We start from the raw sequence: 19,741 nt of genomic DNA, 5'->3' as shown, positions 1-19,741 counted from the left end.
TCTGCCGGCTGCCCGTCAGCACCGGCCTCCCGGCGTGACCTCGGCCTCCTCGCGTGTCCGGCCCCCGCAGCGCGGCGCTGCCCCTGAGAGGGAGCGGCGGCGGCCTCCGCCCCGAGTCCTCGCTCGGGGGCCGCGCGGGGACGGCGCCCGGCCCCCTCCCCACCCTCGTCCGTTTGCCGTCCTCAATGTCTCCCCGGCGGGGAGGGGGCTGCCTGGGAGACACGCTGAGCGGCCCCCCAACGGAGGCCCTCCGGCTGCAGCAGCAGCAGCGCCCGGCCCGGCGCTCCGCAGCCTCCACCGGCGGCGGCGGCCTGGAGAAGCCGCGCACCCGCCGCCGCCCCCCGAGCCTCGCAGCCGCCGCCGCCGCCTGGCCCCCGAGGAGAGGGAGGCGGGCGCCCCTCGGGGAAGATGAAGGCGGAGGGGGGCGACCACTCCATGATCAACCTGTCGGTGCAGCAGGTCCTGAGCCTCTGGGCCCACGGGACGGTGCTGAGGAACCTCACGGGTAATGGACGCGCCTGGGCTGGGGACGGGGATGCGGTCCGCCCCTCTCCTGTCTTCTCCCTCCCGGGGAGGAGACGCGCTCCTAGCCGCCCCACCCCCGTGCGCGCCCCGCTCGGAGCTCCAGGTCCCGACTAGGAAGGTGTTAATCGGGGCCACTCTGCGCGTGTCCCGGGGACGCCGGCGCCCGCCACCCCCTTCCCTGAGTCGCCGGGGGAGCATCTGCGACCCCAGCTCCTGCCCTGCACGGGGAGAGCTCCCGGCGACGGCACGGCCTCTGTAGTACGCGCAGAGTAGCTTTAGTGCTGAGACTTGAGCGCAGTTCGCTTTTATTCCATTACCCTTCTCCCCTCCCCCTTCCACACAGCGCTTCTTGCTATTTACATCTTTTTCTAATTTAGCTCTTTTCCTTTCTGGCAAATCTCAAGCTAAATGTAGGACCTAAAATCACTGCCCACAATGGTCGATTTGCTTTTCAACCGTTAATTTTTTGGGTGATACAGATAACTGAGTAGATTATAGTGAGTCAGGGGCTGAGCTAATAAGGTCTAGTGCAGTCTAAGCATGTTGGCTTCACGTATCTTCTTCCCCTCCCATTTCCTTTTGTCTGTCTGTCTCTTTCCCTCAGGCCTCCAGCTGCTGCTTCTGAGACATTTTGATAATTTTGTGTATTTCCCTTCGTTTATTAAGGCTGTCAGGAACTGCCCTTATAACATCAATTTCTATTTGTGAAAGAGACCGATAATACATATAATATTTTAATTCAATATATAGATTTGCTTTGTGAAGAAACTTCTGGTTTTGTTATTGGAAATGCTTACATTATACTTTGAGTTCTGAATTTACAAATTATTCTCTAAAGTAGAATTTACGGGAAAGAGATTCAGTTGCGATTTGGTGACTCCTCAGTGCCTGCTTTTCAGAGGAAAATATTTTAAAAATACACTCAGGATTTAATTCTTGAAAATATGTAAGGCAGTTAATTTCAATAGAACATTAGTATTTCAAAATGTATTTTGTCAAACTGGTTAAGAGTGTTACGAGTATTTTACAAATATAACTTGTGTGTGTATATATATGTATATATATATGACATATATATAAAGTCTGGCATGGTGTAGAATACAGACATTCATAGAAGAAAATTTTATGGAATTATATACCACAAAAGACAACTTTAAGGACACTGGTTTCCTTGAATGGAAACTATACATTTAAAGAAGATTCTGGATTGCTTCATCTCCTCACTTTTAAGGTTGTGGTTATTTAACTTGAAACAGACTGACTTTTACATGATGATTGCCGGTAAGGAACATATTGTTAGAGGTTCTGGAAAACTAGATGGACATAAAGACCATCTCATGATTCAATTGAATTTAGAGGTAGGCTGCTTTATCTTACGATTTTACTTGCATTTATCCACTGTTTGGTATTTGAACTATACCAATTTTTGTTGAAGTGAAATGAAAAGTAGAGACTTAACATATATTTGTGCCTTAGAATACTGCAGGTTTGGTTTCAGACCACCTCAATAAAGCAAATACTGCAATAAAGTGAGTCACATGAATTTTTTTGGTATCCTAGTGCATATCAAAGTTAGATTTTACATGTCTTTAAATGTGCAATAGAATTTACATGAAATACTGAAAAAAAAAGTACAAGCTTCTTAAATTTAAGAATAAGAAACTTTATTTTATTTCAACAATAAAGTATTTTTAAATTAACGTCTGTACTTTTTCAGACCAAAAGTACTGAGATTTCAGACAAAAATACAGACCTTAATTTAAAAATATTTTATTGCTGAAAAATGCTAAAGATTATCTCAGCCTTCAGCAAGGTCATTATCTTTCTTCTGACAGAGGGTCTTGTCTCTGTTTTGATGGCTGCTGACTGATCAAGGTGGTGATTGCTGGAGATTGGGATGCAGTTTCTTGAAACAACAATTAAGTTTGCCACTAAGGAAGAGCAGTAGACTCTTCCTTTCATGAAAGAGTTCTCTGTATCATGTGATGCTATTTGATAGCATTTTACCCACAGTAGAACTTTCAAAATTGGAGTCAGTCGTTTCAAACCCTGCTGCTGCTTTATCAACCGAGTTTATGCAGTATTCTAAATCCTTTGTTGTCATTTCAATGGTTCACATAATCTTTACCCAGGGTAGATTCCATCTCAAAAAACCACTTTCTTTGCTCATCCCTAAGACGCAACTCATCATGCATTCAAACTTTATCATGAGATTGCAGCAATTCAATCACATCTTCATGCTTCACTTCTAATTCTAGTCCTCTTGCTATTTTCACCACACCTGTGGTTACTTCCTCCACTGAAGTGTTGATCCCCTCAAAGTCATCCATGAAGGGTGGAATCAACTGCTTTCCAACTCCTATGAAAGTTGATATTTTTACCTCATGAGTCACGAATGTTCTTAATGGCATCTAGAATGGTGACTCCTCTCCAGAAGGTTTTTCAGTTTCCTTTGCCCAGATCCATCAAAAGAATCACTATCTCTGGCAGTTTTAGCCCTCTTACACAGTGTATTTCTTAAATAATAAGACTAGAAAGGCAAAATTACTCTTTGATCCATGGTCTGTAGAATGGATGTTGTGTTAGCAGGCATGAAAACAACATTGATTTACTTGGACATCTCCATCAAAGCTCTTGGTTGACCAGGTACATTGTCAATGAAGAATAATATTCATTAAAATGAAAGGAGTCTTTTTTCTTTTTCTGAGCAGTTCTTAACAGTGGGCTTCACATATTCAATAGTCCATGCTATAAACTAATGTACTGTCATCCAGGGTTTTTTGTTTCATTTATAGAGCACATGTAGAATAGATTTAGCATAATTCTCCAGGGCACCAGAATGGTAAATGAGCATTGGCTTTAACATAAAGTCACCAGCTGCATTAGCTCCTAAGAAGAGTCAGCCTGTCCTTTGAAGCTTTGAAGTGAGGCATTGACTTCTCTCTAGCTGTGCAAGTCCTAAATGGCTTTTTCTTCTTCTGATACAAGGCTGTTTCATCTACATGGAATATCTGTTTGAGGTAGCCATCTTCATCAGTTGGCTAGATCTTCTGGATAATTTGTGCTTCTACATCAGCATTCGCTGCTTCCCCTTGCATTTTTATGTTATGGAGGTGTCTTTTTGTTAAACCTCATGAACCAACGTCTGCTAGTATCAAGTTTTCTTTTGTAGCTTCCTCCTGTCTCAGCCTTCATGGAATTGAAGAGTTTTGGGGACTTTCTCTGGATTAGGCTTTGGCATAAGGGAATGTTGTAGCTGGTTTCATCTTCTATTTAGACCACTCAAACTTTCTCCATATCAGAAATTGGTCTGTTTTGCTTTCTTATCATTTGTGTGTTCACTAGTGTAACACTTTTAATTTCCTTTAAGAACTTTTCTTTGCATTCACAACTTGGCGTTTGGTGCAAGAGGCCTAGCATTTAGTCCAGCTCATCTTTGGACATGCCTTCCTCACTAAGCTTTATCATCTCTAGCACTTAAAGTGAAATATCTGACTCTTCCTTTCACTTGAACTTAGAGGCCAATGTATGGTTATTAATTGGCCTGATTTCCATATTGTTGTATCTCAGGGAATAAGGAAGCCCAAGGAGAGGAAGAGAGACTGGGGAATGGCTGGTTGGTGGAGCAGTGAGAACACACACAAGATTTACAGATTAAGTTCCCTACCTTTTATGGATGCGGTTTTGTTGCAACCCCAAACAGTTATAATGGTAACATCAAAGATCACTTATCACAGATCACCATAACAGATACAATAATAAAATTTGAAATATTGGGAGAATTACCAGAACTTGACACAAAGTGAGCACATACTGTTGGAAAAATGGTACTGATAGACTTGCTTGACACAGAATTGCCTCAGACTTACCGTTTGTAAAAATCAAAATAAAGTGAAGTACAGTAAAGCAAGGTATGCCTGTAGATGTTAATGACTGGCTTAGCTCATCGTAGTGTTTTTAAAGAAAGTTAGCTTTGGGAGTCATAAAGTAAATGTAAATGTAACTTAATTCCTGGCCAGCTTCTACAATATTTTTAAATAAGTGAGATTCCAATTATTATAATTGCCTCCAGTTCCACAAATCAACCATTAAGATGATAATAGTAGTTATCCAGGATTAGCTCCAATTGTCTTTCAATATGATCTTCATACTTGCCAGTTGCTCATTGGACCTTGCCATTTCATAAAGGATATGCTAAACTAGGACTGAAGTGGGACTGAGGAACATGGGAACCTCTACTAGGAAATAACTACTGTCTGAATATGTAAAATTCTAGGTGTCAGGGTAAAAATGCAGAAAGAAACAGATTAGACATAATGTTTCACTAATGGTTGAGTGTACCACGTTAGGAACCACATCTCTTCTCAACAGTGACAGTCTATAAGTAACAATATTCTGAATGGGATTAATTGTGGCCCTCTCCATGCCAGTGACCTTAGTGATCTGTATGTATCTTAATCATTAGTCAACAGATGCTACCTACAGTGCTATTTATAACCTAGTCTACTAAAAGGAGGCAAGTAAACACAACTTGTAAAACATCTCTCATTTGTTGAATGGCTGGTATGTGTTCGATACTTTACATATATTATTTCTAATCTTCAGAGTAACTGCTCAAAGTACATTTAAAGGGAAACTCAGAGAGGTAAATTAAAATGTCCCAAATCTTATGGCCAATAATGACTGAGCTGGGCTTTAGACTCAAGTGTGCCACTAGACTCCTCTCTTCTTTACCATGCTACTTCAACTACTTCCTCCTTACTTTCTTCAAGCAAAATTAATTTTTTGCTTTATCTTGTTACTTCTGCTGTTTGTATATACTTTTATTATGTTTTTTAGTGACATAATTTGTATTTGTCTCTTCTAGACTCAGCTTTTTGAGGGTCAGTCCATTGTCTCACCTTTGAATTCTTGTACCCAGGATATTATGGTACCTGGCACATAATAAATGACAAATACATGTTTATTGAGGTGAATTTTTAAAATTTTAATAGTTGCATGATTTAAACATTCTATATTGCATTGTTTCTCAGCTACGTCTCTTGGAGTGAATATGCTGTTAAAGAGGAATGAAGTGTTTAAGCAACTCGTAAACATAATTGTTATACATACCTTTGGAAAAATCCAAATGCTTTATTGAGTGTCGTTTTCTGTGCCGGGTACAGTGCTTTCATGTATTTTGTTTAATCTTTTCAACAATCCTGAGAGAGATTATTGTTCTTATTTTACAGATTCAGATATTGAAGCAAAGAATAACTTGCTTAGATCTGATAGCGAATAAGTGAAAAAGTCATTATATTTTTTCATAATATGATAACACATACTGTTAAGTCAGAAGGCATTTTTGTCATCAGGATAAAATTAGAAATGAAACTAATAGAAAGGAGCATAGTGTAGAACCAGACCTACTTAGATTTAAGAAATAACTGTGTGAAGGATTTGCACAAATTTGCTTGGTAGGCATTCTGATTAATTAAATACCAAATGAAAGGGAAATAGGCTCTCACTAGTGTTTTTTTCCCGTGTGCAAAGACAAAGATGTGATGTGATTCTTCACTTTGTGTATTATCCCCATAGGTGAAGTGGGAACATACACTGACCTTTTTATCTTAGAGACTGACCTCTAGAAAATAGTCTTGTTTATGTATTACTTTGATAAAAATAAATTCTTAAAAAGTGATGAGAACTACAAACATCTTAACATTTTAGAGCCAGAACTACTTCATTTTAGAAATATTGAAATATCACTCCATCAGTGAAGTGACATGGCTGAGATCAGTTCTTTAATGACAGAGACAGGACTAAACCAGAGTATCCTGGCCCTTAGTTCCCTGCCTTTCCTTTTTATCCTACATAGCTTGTTAACTCAGGCGAGTTGACAGAGAGTAAATCTACGGTACAGGCCGAACATTCCTAATCTGAAATTTTGAAATTCAAAATACTCCAAAATCCTAAAGTTTTTAAGCACCAACATGACACTCAAAGGAAATACTAGAACATTTCAGATTTCAGATTTTCAGATTAGGGATGCTGAACCAGTAAATGGCATGAAAATATTCCAAAATCTGAAGTCTGAAATCCTTCTGGTCTCAAGCTTCAGATAGGGGATATTCAGCCTACACTTAAGATTACCCTGGTAAGTATTTGCATCAGCGAGCCTGAAGATGTATGTATGGAACTAATATGTCCAGGAGATAAAATATACTGGAAAATGTAATATATTGGGGTTTCTAAAATTTTAAGTTGCCATCGCCTTTGTAAAAGCTAGTGATCCATATTTATCATCTATCCAGTTTTAGAACTCCCACCAAGTTTATTTATTGCTGCTATTTATTTCCCCCACCTTGGAAGACATTTGTATGGGGATCCCACATAGAGCAGATTAATCCCTAGAAACCCCATACCTGTCACTTAATAACCACTGCCAATGTTTCATTCTGTATATATCACTTCTTAAAGTGTGTTTTTCACAGGATTCCTACATTGTTTAACTGTATCAGCTATATGCTTCTGAAGTTGAGAGATAAATGGCTTCCTTACTTTCTCAAATAGATTTTCTTTCTTCGAATATGTTCTAAATTCCCAACCCCCAGTCTAAAATGACAGTCAATATTGTTTATATTCTTTCAATTTTTTAGGTAACTTGACTGTTAAAAAACCTGCAATTAAATGTATCATTTTGCTTTACTTTTATTTTCTTTAACTATTTTGACTTCCATCTTAGTGTTCTGACCCAAATTTGGTTGCTAAGAGTTTAGGGAAGAATTTTTATTTAGAAAAGGGCAGGGTCTGTAAACCCCAGTGTAAATGCAAAAGTTGGCTGGTGTTAGGAAGGGGATAACTGGTCCCTGGGAAAAAGATGAGGGGTGCTTCAGGCTGGTCTGTCTCAGTGTCAGCAGCAAATGTGGGGGCAGGTATTCCCCTCTTTCTATTGGTTATAAGCATTGGGAGGCTGAAAATTCAACCCAGAATGAAGGTTCAAAGGCTTTTCTCTCTCTCTCTCTCTCTCTCTGTGTGTGTGTGTGTGTGTGTGTGTGTGTGTGTGTGTGTGTGTATAGCAGTAGTAGTAGTAAGTGGTAGTAGTAATACCCTTTAGTTAAGGAAATTAGGTTCCAAACCCCCAGTGGATGCCTGAAACCATGGATATTTCTGAACTCCGTTTATATAGTCATGTGCTACGTAACTTTCCAATTAAAGAAGGATCTCATATGATGATGCTCCCATAAGACTACAATGGAGCTAAAAATTTCCTATCACCTACTGAGATCGTGGCTATCCCAATGTCATAGTGCAACACGTTACTCACATGTTTATAGTGATACTGATGTCAGCAGACCCACTGTACTGCCTGTTCTATAAAAGAAGAGCATGTATAGTTATGTACAGTATATAATACTTGATAACAAATGACTATGTTACTGGTTTATATATTTACTATACAAGACTTGATTATTATTTTAGAATGTACCCCTACTTATGGAAAAAAAAAAGAAAAACTGTAAAACAGCCGCAGGAAGATCCTTCAGGAGGAATTCCAGAAGAAGACATTGTTACTTTAGGAGGTGACAGCTCCCTGCCTGTCATTGCCCCTGAAGACTTTCCATGTGACAAGGTGTGGAGGTAGAAGACAGGGATACTGATGACCCTTTCCCTGTATAGGCCTAGGCTAATATGTATGTTTGGGTCTTAGTTTTTAACAATTATTTTTTTAATTTTAGAAATAGAAAAAAAAGCTTATAAAATAAGAATATATTTTTCATACAGCTGTTTTAAAATAAATTTTGTTTTAAGCTAAGTGTTATTAGAAAAGCGTTAAAAAGTTAGAAAACTTAAAAGTTTATAAAGTAGAAAAGTTATAGTAAGCTAAGGTTAATTATTGAAGAACAAAAAGTATTTTAAAAATAAATTTTGTGTCGCCTGTATATAGCGTTTATAAAGCCTATGGTAGTATACAGTAATCTCCTAGGCTTTCAGATTCACTCAGTTTCACCTGGAGCAACTCCCAGGCCTGCAAGCTCTGTTCATGATAATTTCGTACAGATGTCCTAGTTTTTCATCTTTTCTGCCATATTTTTACTGTACCTTTTTAATATTTAGAGACAAAAATACTTCCCATTGTGTTACAGTTGCCTACAGTATTGAGTCAAGTCACATGGTTATACAGGTTTGTTGCCTAGGAGCAGTAGGCTATGCCATATAGCCTAAATATAATATATGTTAGGCTATACCATCTAGGTGCGGGTAAGTACACACTGTAATGTTTCCACATAATGAAATGGCCTAATGACACGTTTCTCAGAATGTATCCCCATCATTAAGTAACACATGCCTGTACTGTGTTCTTTCCTACACATGCATACCTGTGATAAAGTTTAACTTAGAAGTTAGGCACAGTCAGAGATGAACAACAACAATAATAAAATAGAACAATTATAAAAATAGACCATCATAAAAGTTATATGAATATGGTCTCTTGTTCTCAAAATATTGTATCATACTATATTCATCTATTTTCAGACAACAGTCGATAGTGGGTAACTGAAATTGCGGAAGGTGAAACTGCAGATCAGCAGGGAGATAATCATAGATATATGTGCATGTATATATGGATATATTTTCTTATTTTTAGGATATGTATACACACATATACATATATACTGCATTATAGTTCTCTTTTAGGCATTACAGTTGCTAAGTTATTTTAGTTTTAATATTTAGTGTCAGTCAAAAGAAAAAAAGAAAAGAAAGTAAATATTTAGTATATATATTTGAAATTGTTGACATTCATACTGGTATAGTCAGCACCTTGCTTCAATAGTGCTCCCAAGCAGGCATGCCTCTCTTGGGGTTATTCTGTGTTCTAGCTTACCATTAGGTTAAGTTCCTCTTCTTAAGTGCTCCATTATGGGAGGTGAGTTCAGGTAGATAAAATTACTTCTAATGTCTTATTTAGAGTTATTTATGTTTTCTAAATATAGCCCTAAAGATATATGCAACTTTTCAGTCTTTATGCCAGACCTCCATTTTACTTAAAAAAAAAAAAGTGTGAAAAGTCCTTACCCTTGATGGTACAGAGTCCACAAGTGCCAGTATGATATGTCCTTCATAGGATTTAACTTCTTTGGAGGCTTACCTGTTTATCTTATTGAGAATGAAGATATTATAATTTTTAAGAAATCAAAATTCTCATTAGGTTTTTTTTTTTTTTTTTAACCTTTTTTTTTTTTTATTATTTTTTTTTTTTTTTTTTTTTTTTTTTTTTTTTTTTTTTTTTTTTTTTTTTTACCACTTGTCATTAATTAAACTTTTTATTTTCTTAATTCCTGTCGCTTTACTTTTGAATTATAAATTCATATCCTCTAGAAATACTAAGTCCAAGGTCCAGATGACATTTCTTAGTCCTGAAGCATTTTCTGGATAAGTCTTGGGACTGCTTAAGTTATAGTTTTGATTCTTTAATATTAACTATGATAATAAAATGTATTTATCTTTGTTTAGTGATTGAAAGGAAGGTCTAAGGAAGTAAGATAGTTCATGAAGAGGAGTCACAGTTTCTAGGGATATATTTTCTGTAGAAAAGAAACCTAAACAGAAGAGGGAGGAGGTAGGGATGGGAACAAGGAATTGAAACTGAGGAAGGAAATTGGAATTAAGAGTGGTCAGAGGTGGCCGGGCACGGTGTCTCACGCCTGTAATTCTAGCACTTTGGAAAGCCGAGGAGGGTGGATTGTCTGAGTTCAGGAGTTTGAGACCAGCCTGGGCAACACTGTGAAACCTGGTCTTTACTAAAATACAAAAGAAATTAGCCAGGTGTGGTGGCGCGTGCCTGTAATCCCAGCTACTTGGGAGGCTGAGGCAGAAGAATTGCTTGAACCTGGGAGATGGAGGTTGCAGTGAGCCAAGATCGTGCCACTGCAGACCAGCCTGTGTGACACAAGGAGACAACATCTCTTTAAAAAAAAAAAAGAGTAGTCAGAGGTAAGAGGAGAGCCCAGAGAGTGAAGCATGTCGAACTTATTGTAGTATCAGATGAATAAGTCTACTGATGGCTATATTTATTGAAACCTCACTATGTATCAGGCACTATATAAAGCATTTTGCATGCATTTCATTTTTTATAATTAAAATGAGCATACAATTTATTTTAATATATGTGATTATATCAGGTGTGATAGGTTAATTATATATTTTTAATGACTGTATTAATAAAATAATCATTGAATAAAAACTGGCAGTAGCAACACATTTAAAAGAGACCTCATTAGATTGTCATATTCCATCTTGTGACTTTAAGCAGATTAAAGCCTTGAAAGAAAAACATTTTTTTCACCAAGCTGTGCAAATAGGAAGAACACAATTATTTACTGGAATCTAGCTGCTTGTGTCATGATAATCCTGGAATATAATCTAAAAGCATATATCTACTTGTAGTAGAACTTGAAAAAAATGAAAATAGTTTTGAGAAATGTAGGTTACTGGACCAATTAACGTTAGCTTATTAACATACTTCATTACTCCCCTTCATTTGATATGCCATCCCACTCCTGGGCTCAAGCAGTCTGCCCACTTTAGCCTCCCAAAGTGCTAGGATTACAGGCGTGAGCCACTGTGCCCAGCCTCTAATGCTTTTTCATAATCCTGTCATGGGTTGTATAATTCCTTTTTTTTTTTTTTTTTGAGACTGAGTCTTGCTCTGTCATGCCCAGGCTGGAGTGTGGTGATGGGATCTTGGCTCACTGCAACCTCCACCTTCCAGGTTCAAGATATTCTTCTGCCTCACCCTCCTTAGTAGCTGGGATTACAGGCACCCGCCATCCTTTGTATTTTTAGTAGAGGCGAGGTTTTACCATGTTGGTCAGGCTGGTCTCAAACTCCTGATCTCAGGTGATCCACCTGCCTTGGCCTCCAAAGTACTGGGATTAGAGGTGTGAGCCACCGCACCCGGCTAATTCTTTTTTTCTTTTTTTTAAACCAACACGTTACCCTGGCAGATTGTATAATTCTTACATAAAAAATGCATACCCAGGGTTTCAGTACTAAGGAAGGAGAGTGATGTATTTCCTTTTTAGAAATTTTACTTTTAGTAGCTAACATTTCTTTAACACTTTTAATGTGTTTTGGCATTGTTCTAAGAATGTTATGTTTATTATTTCATTTGAGCCTCACAATAATCCAATAAGGTAGACACCATTATTAATTCAGTGAGGAAATAGGCAAAGAATATTTTGCCCTTGCTTATAAGAGTGTCCAATCCATGACATGAAAAATTACCACTGTCAGTCCAGTTGAGCAAACATTTGAGTAACTTTACAGTGGACTTGGTACTGTCAGAGATACAAAGATAAATAACACACAATGACTATTTTCAAGAAGTTTATGTTCTTGAGTGTTAACTTATACATCTTTGTATTATCTATTGCTGAATGACGTTACCTCCAAATTTAGCAGCTTAACACAAGATACATTTATTTTCTCATACAGTCTCTGATGGTCAGGAATGCTGGTTCTGGCTCAGGGTCAAGCTCAATCTGTCAGCCAGGACTACTGCGTCCTCTGCAGACTTGCCTGGGCTGTGGGGGTCAGATTTCAGGAGCATTCATATGGCTCTTTGAAGGTGGTGGGAGGCCTCTCCATAGGGCTACTCACAACATGATTTTTTCAGAGTGACAGATCACATACTCATAGACACATACAGAAAGAGAAACCAAAACAGAAGCCACAGTCTTTGAGAGCCTAATCTTGGAAGTGATATACCATTATGTCTGCCATATACTGTTGGTCATACAGAGACCAGCCCTGGAACACTGTATGAGCAGATTGCTCAAGGGTGTGGTATGGACCCCTGGGGGCTTCCTCTACACTGGCTAAGACAGTCTTAAAGGTGGGTATGGGGAGAAAGGAATGAGGCTAAGGGAAGACTAGGGGCGTCATAGCAGATGAAGGGATGAAGTTTCTATAAACACAAGGTGATTAGAAGAAGCAAAAAGCTGTCCTGATGTGTAAAATCATGTTAAATAGCACAGTCTAGCATTTTCAAGGATTAATCTTGATATTTCTTGATTATGAGTTATGTGCCAGTCTCTGTGGTAAACACTGATGGACAAAAGTGAAAATATAGTCATTACCCAAAAGGAGCTCAGTGATCTAGAAAAAAGCTAACTGATTAAGTAGTTTTTTTGTGGTTTGCTGAGTTCAGGAAGAACCAGGCAATGGGATTTTGAAGACAACAAAAGAAGAGGTAGAGAATGGAGGAGGAACCTGTTCATGGGAGGGTAGAGAGGCAGGAGAGGTGAACTGCCTTTGGGATGGTACTGCCAGGACAAGATTACATTGCTGCTCTTGGGTGCCTTGTAAAGCGAAGAAGGTTTTATCAGGAATGTGAAACTGGATTTTCATTATACAGTTTTTTCCTTCTGTCACCCCCTACCATGAATTACTTGAATCTGTCATGGTTTCCAGGCCTACGTATCAGAATCACCTGGAACAGTTCATACAGATCCATGGCTCCAGTCAGTATCTATGGAATTAGGACCTGAGAACAGGGCCTAGGATGCTGCATTGTAATCCAGCTCTTCAGGAGATTTTGTTATTGACAGCTTAGGGGTTGGGAACACCTGATTTTATAAAAATTAGTTTTTTTGTGTGATCAAATTATAGCTATCTTATGGTGTATAATAGTTAATATGGGAGATTTAGACTTATTAAAATTTCTGTATAAATGACTCATTTCCAAGAGCATATGATAAACCAGTTTTTTAAAAAGTGACTGTCTTCGAACAAATTATATTAAGTTTATCTTTTGAGAATGTTTTCTTCATTTGTATGAGTTTTTAGCCATAGAAAATTATCCTTATTAAAATGTAATGGTCATCCCTCAGTGTCGTCATCCAAAAGACCACTGGGATGGCTAAATAGTAGAAAGGATAGCTGTATCAGCAATATCAATTTGCAAACCAGGAAATTGCATGTACAGTTTATCTGCCATGTGCATGTGCAGAAGGTGCTGTCTCTTCGAAGAAGGGAAGGGGAGGTTGGGTTTTATTGCCTCTCAGAGTCTGTGTTATACAATAGAGTCATACATATTTAGCAGGCTTGGGGGGAAAGCTATACATATTTATGAGAGGAGCTGAGTGCATGCTTAGTGGGTAAACGTGTAACATACATTCTGTGTTTACTTTGGGGCGAAGTCTTAGCATTAAAATGAGGTAGAATTTCTGTCAAAAGGTGAACTGTAGGATTCAAAGGCAGTTTGTGCGTAATCTCTGTGACCTGGTAGAGACTGGCTTAAGGTCTACAATTGCTTATCAGAAAATAATTTTTATAAGGCTGATCCTGTGTCTAATCAGAGTTGTGGTCTGGGTTGTAAATCAGCTAGGGGGGGTCTAATAGCTCCTATTGTCAGGGAGTTTAGAGCCATAGGACTTTAGAAATTTGCCATGCCACCTGGGCCGTGAACCCTTGACCTGTAGGTAAGTTTGCTTGCTTAATCTTGGGGTCAGTCTTAGTTGATAAAGTGTCATCTATTTTGGTCTCAAAATATATCTGGGGGATTGATTCTAGGACCACTGCATATACCAAAATACTGCAGTGCCCTGCAGAACCTATATATATGAAAAACTGACCCTCCTTGTAGGTGGGTTTTATATCCTGAGAATATTTTTGCCCCATGTTTAATTGAAAAAAAAATCCACATGTATGTGGATTCATGCATTTCAAACCTGCATTGTTCAAGGGTCTGCTGTATCTTAAAAATTCTGAACATTTTAGTTACATTAAATCTAAATATATTGGAGAACTGAACATTAAAAATGTTTATGTAAATATGTTAAGTGAGCAGCTATTGGAATTTCCATCCCCCTTCCTTTGGATAATTGGGGTTCCGCTAAATTTTTTTTCTAAAAATAAAGATTTTAAAGAAGTAATAGGATCCTTGAATGTATGAGACAAGCTTTTTAGCCTCAACTTCTACTAGCTAGTTTTTTTGAACTTTAGACAAGTCACATGTTTTCCAGGCCTGTCTCTTCACTAATACTATCTAATGTAAATAGTTGTCATATTGATTAAGGGAGAGCTGATCTAGAAATTTTATGAGTTAAGAAAAAGTTTAGAGATTTTACTAGGAGTTAAGAAAAAGCCGTATGCATTTGCACATAAATTTGTTTCTTTAATCTTTCAAGTTAAGCAACTTTCTTTTTTAAGTGGGACTTCTTCAGACCTTTTATATACTCATTTGTAGAGTAAGATTTAGAACCAAGAAAATCTTTGCTCTCTGAACACCTCTGACCTCTTAGACTTAGGCCTTCTTGAAACTTGGTTTAGGAAACTCTATTCAATAATTAAAGATTCGTTCCAGTTATGAAATTATCTCTTTCTTTTAATCCCAGTACAGCATAATTACTTCCTTACAGTTAGTCAGAATAATATTTAAGGTGTAATTACTGTGATCTTAATTTGCATTATTTGCAGTTTTCCTGGTTGTGTTTTATTTCCTTATCTGTCATTCATTTGGTCAGCTGTTTATATTTAGTTTTAGGAATGTGTTATATTGAGAGTTTCATTACAAGTTATGCTCACTGATGTAAAAAGTTTCTTTTTCAGTATTTAGTATAAATATGCAATGGAAATATTATATCATGAGATTGTAAAACATTTTACTCTTCTTCATTGAGGTTTTTTTAGGCCAATGATTCAAAACAATATGAATAAAAATTTTTTTTGTATGATACATATAATTTAAGATGCTCAAGTGCACATGATAATAATTAAAACCATTGTATAATTACTGTTGTAATTTCATACTAGATTCAGATTTTGACGTTTAATCCTTACATGTTTTGTCTGAGTAAAAATCAATGGAATTAAAATTGATTAATTACTAGGTTAATCAGTTATGGGGAAGAACAAATTGAATGGCATCTTTTAGGAAGATAGTACAGTGGCTTAAATATAGAGCAATTTTCGAACTATTTTAAATGGCCTTAACCTGATTTCTTTAAAGCAAATGATAGTTTGATTGGTTTTAATTAAAAACCTGTTTTTCTAAGAATTTTCTTTTACTGTTTAATTATTGGTATTGTTGTTTACAGTTTGAAATCATATAATTAGCAAGCAAAAGGGTAATTTAGTTTAAGTGGGTAATAAACAGTATTGCCATGAATTTTAGGACAGGCACCATGTTAACGCCGCTCTTGAAGGTGTCACAATTAGTTGAAAAGCTAGTGTTTCTGCTCTCTTTTAAGAGGCAAAAGTAAAAAGCTACTAAATATCTACAATAGCTTTAACTTATATATTAAATGTGGTTGCCAGTTGATAAATACAATTTATTTTTAAATCTGGTTGAAATGTTAGAGTAATTAAAAATAAGAAAAAAGGCTGGGTGCAGTATCTCACACCTGTAATCCTAGCCCTTTGGGAGGTCAAGGTGGGTGGATCATCTGAGGTCAGGAGTTTGAGACCAGCCTGACCAACATGGAAGAAACCCTGTCTCTACTAAAAATACAAAAAATTAGCCTGGTGTGGTGGCCACCTGCCTGTAATCCCAGCTACTTGGGAGGCTGAGGTAGGAGAATCACTTGAATCCAGAAGGTGGAGGGTGCAGTGAGCCAAGATCATGCCATGGCAACAAAAGCAAGAGTCCATCTCATAAAAGTGAATAAATAAATAACAATTTTTAGAAATAAGAAAAAAAGTATTTTATGTTTACCTTCACTTTAGTCTTCTTTGTTAATTATTTCTTGGTGTAAAGTTTGCATCTGGTACCATAATCCTGTCTAAAGCGCTTCCTTCAATATATTTTGTAGCATAGATCTGCTGGCAGTTGATTCTCCGAGCTTTTTTCTTTCTTACAAATAAGTCATAATTTCACCTTTAGTTTTGAAAGACACTTCTGTTGGATATAGATTTCTGGCTTTATAGTTTTTTCCCACCTTTCAGTATTTTAAAGATGTCACTCTTTTGTCTTCTGATTTGGAAGTTTCTGATGAGAAGTTTCCTTTTCTTTTTATATTTGTTCCAGTATTTGTAATACATCTTTTAACCTCTGACTACCCTCAGTATTTTCCCTTCATTTTTGGTTTTCACTCATTTCACTGTGATGTGTCTAAGTATGTGTTTGTGGTTTATTTTTGTTTTGTTGTTTTTTGGTTCTTGGGTGTGGGAGGTATTTATCTTGCTTAGGATTCTGTGAGAGTCTTGGATTTGTGGTTTGATTGCTTTTATTATTTTTGGAAATTTTCAGGCACTTTCTCTTTAAGTATCTTTTCTTTTCCATTGTCTCTTCTAGATTCCAATTACATATATATTACATCATTTGGAATGGTTCCATAGCTCTTGAATTGTTCTCTGCTGACCCCTCTGCTGCTGCTTTTTTCTGTTTTTTTCTCTTAACTCTTTCAATTTGAATAATTTCTCTTGATTTATTGTTCGGTTCACTGATTATTTGTTCAACTGTGTCAAGTGTATTGGTGAGCTCATTAGAGGAATTCTTCATTTCAATATTTTTTTTTCTAAACTTCTAGCATTTTCATTTGACTCTTAGAATTTCCATCTCTACTGAAATTCCCCATCTGTTCATGTGTGTTATCCATTTCTTCCACTAGAGCCTTGAACATATTAATGATAATTATTGTAAAGTTCCTGTCTGGTTATTCTACAATCTAGGTTATCTCTGACTCTGGTTCGTAGATTGCTTTATCTTTCAGCAGAGGAGTTTTCCTGTTTTTGTGTGCTTCTTAAAATTTTTTAATTGAAAAAGTCTCAATAGGGACTGAAGTACATAGTGTTTATGTCTGGAAATGGGCTGCTGCTTCTGTTAGACCATTAGTGTGAGAGTTGATTTAATCTACTCAGGAGTTGAGGTGAATTTGAATTTTGTTGTTGTGGTTACCTTCAGTACACCACATGCTTCACATTCTCTAGACGTTGCTGTTGTTGCCTTGTGCTTAGGTTGGGAGCTAGGTGCTACGGGGTTATTCTCAGTGGCATCCTCTAATTGTACTTTTTAGCCATTTCTGCATGACTGTGCCTCAGAAGTGGTCTCTCCACGCATCTGCCTCCCCCAAGTGGTGGAATGCTGATGCTTGTTACTTGCTGCTAGGTTCCTGATGGAAGCTGTCCTGTTTTCGTGTTAGGCACACTGTGTGTATGGGGATCTCAGGAGGTGGGGCTTTGTCAGCATTCCTGCCTTTCTGAACTGTAGTGGTCAAACTCTCCTTATATGTGTGATTGTTCTTAGGCAGAAGTCTCCCATCCTTTCGTCAACAGTAACAGACTTCTGCTTGGAATAGGGTCCTGGGTACTGGACGGTTTTCTGCTTCTCCCCCAGGAATAGAGATCCTATTCTTCTACCCTTCCCTTAACTGGAGTTCTATTAGCGCTTTGCCTGTCCCTTGAGGGTGACAGGATTTGCTGCCCTCCCCTAATGGCTTTTGCCTTGAATAAGAGAAGGGTCGCAAGAAGCAAGATTTCCGTGTTTCCTCAGCAGCCAGTGTCACCGCCCGCAGGCCTACACCACCAGTGGTGGCTCTCTCCAGTCTCTGGCCTATTACCCAGTCTTCCAAGGGAGCACCCAGTAGAGACCTGTGGAAAAGCACTTGTAAGCGAGTGTGCATTTGTGTCTGTCGCTTGTGTCACTTACTTAAAGCTGACATGTTAACCCATGCTTGGTCTTTAACAATCTGTAAACATTTTAGCTGATTTCTTCTTACCCACTTGTATGTTGCCCACTGCCTGCTCCTGTGCTTTACCAGGTAACACATGTCCTCCACTTCTTGCTTTGCATCCTCACCTAACTAATGGGCTAAGGAAAAGTTACAATTTTATAATTTAACTGTTTCTCATTGGGTGGGAGTGACATTTTTTGCAACTTTTTATATTGAAATTTAAATAGAACTACTGAACTGTTTTAGTAATCATAGATTTTAAATTCAGCGAAATCATGCATTTAGGAAAAAATTGGAGACATTAACAAACCTGAAATTAATGCATGCTGGGCTTAATACCTAGGTGATGGGTTGTTCGATGTAACAAACCACCTTGGCACATGTTTACCTATGTAACAAACATGCACATCCTGCACATGTACCCCAGAACTTAAAAAAAACAACAATAAAATAATCAAATTTAGAGATTTTTAGAACATGGTCCATAATGTAATTGTGCAGGTAATCTTTACATTTTTATACTTGATATTTTCCTACTTTTAGTTTCTTTACTGCTTGCTTCTCACAAATGTTTGAAGAGTATGGTAGATGGACTAAATGTACTTTTTTATACTCCCAAGCCTAATGGCATTATCATTTATCCAGATGTTCACACCAGAAATCTGGAAAGCCAGACACCACATCTCCCTCACCTCTATCATCCAGGCCATCAGCAAGTTTTCCTAAATATTTCTCAGATTATTTTCAGTCTCATAAATTGAAAGTACATAAATCCAGGCCTTAATTTATCTTTTTAAGATTTTTATTATTTGTTCATTTATTATCATTATTTATTTATTTCAGTAGTGACATGGCCTCACTCCATTGCCCAGCTGAAGTGCAGTGGCGCAATCATGGCTCACTGCAGTCTCAAACTGCAAGGCTCAAGCAACCCTCCTGCCTCAGCCTCCTGAGAAGCTTGGACTATGTATGGGCTTATGCCACCACACCTGGCTAATCTCTTTGTACTCTTGAAATATTCTTATAGTCTCTTATCTCTGTCCAGTCCCACTTTCTCATATCTACCAGAGTAATCTTGTAATAGGAGATATGATTCTGTAACATCTTTATTTAAAGTTTTTATTGGATCCCCATAATCTTCAATTTTCACAAAAATTCTTCATGCTGTAGGGTCTATAAGCCTCCCCTCTCTTCACCAAAAATTACTCTGGTTCTAGCACACCACTGTAACTTACAACCTTATCTTTCCATATATTTTTGGTTTTAGTCAAACTCAGAGTTCTTGTAATTTCACATTCTCTATTATATACAATTTCGTGATTTGAACATTGTGTTTTAGAGTAGTGGTTTCTTATTCTTGGGTGTACAGGAGCATAAGAAACGTTTAAACTTGGGAAACTTTAAAAAATTCCAGTGCCCAAGCTATATCCTAAAACAATTAAATCAGAATGTCCGGGGGTGGTATCAAGGCATCATCATTTATTTTAGGCTCTTCCAGGTGACTCTAGCATACAACCAAGTCCCACCTCCCACTCCCCACTCTTATCGCACCTCCA

The 19,741-nt window shown here is 37.7% G+C and overlaps 1 protein-coding gene across 1 annotated transcript in view; it reads left to right on the top strand.

Moving 5' to 3' along the window:
• The first annotated feature begins 300 nt into the window (after window positions 1–300).
• Window positions 301–19,741, top strand: part of TMEM170B (transmembrane protein 170B) — a 36,845-nt gene continuing 17,404 nt past the window's right edge. Inside the window, exon 1 of the mRNA XM_017526663.2 lies at window positions 301–505. Within this exon, the coding sequence (XP_017382152.1) occupies window positions 409–505 (97 nt within the window). The 5' untranslated portion in view covers window positions 301–408. The remainder of the gene's footprint in view (window positions 506–19,741) is intronic.

Source organism: Cebus imitator, unplaced genomic scaffold (genome assembly GCF_001604975.1).
Source record: "Cebus imitator isolate Cc_AM_T3 unplaced genomic scaffold, Cebus_imitator-1.0 Scaffold43, whole genome shotgun sequence".
In the NCBI taxonomy this organism is placed as follows: Eukaryota; Metazoa; Chordata; class Mammalia; order Primates; family Cebidae; genus Cebus; species Cebus imitator.
The sequence above is the reverse complement of the archived record's forward strand: the minus strand, read 5'-3'. Positions and strand labels throughout refer to the sequence as shown.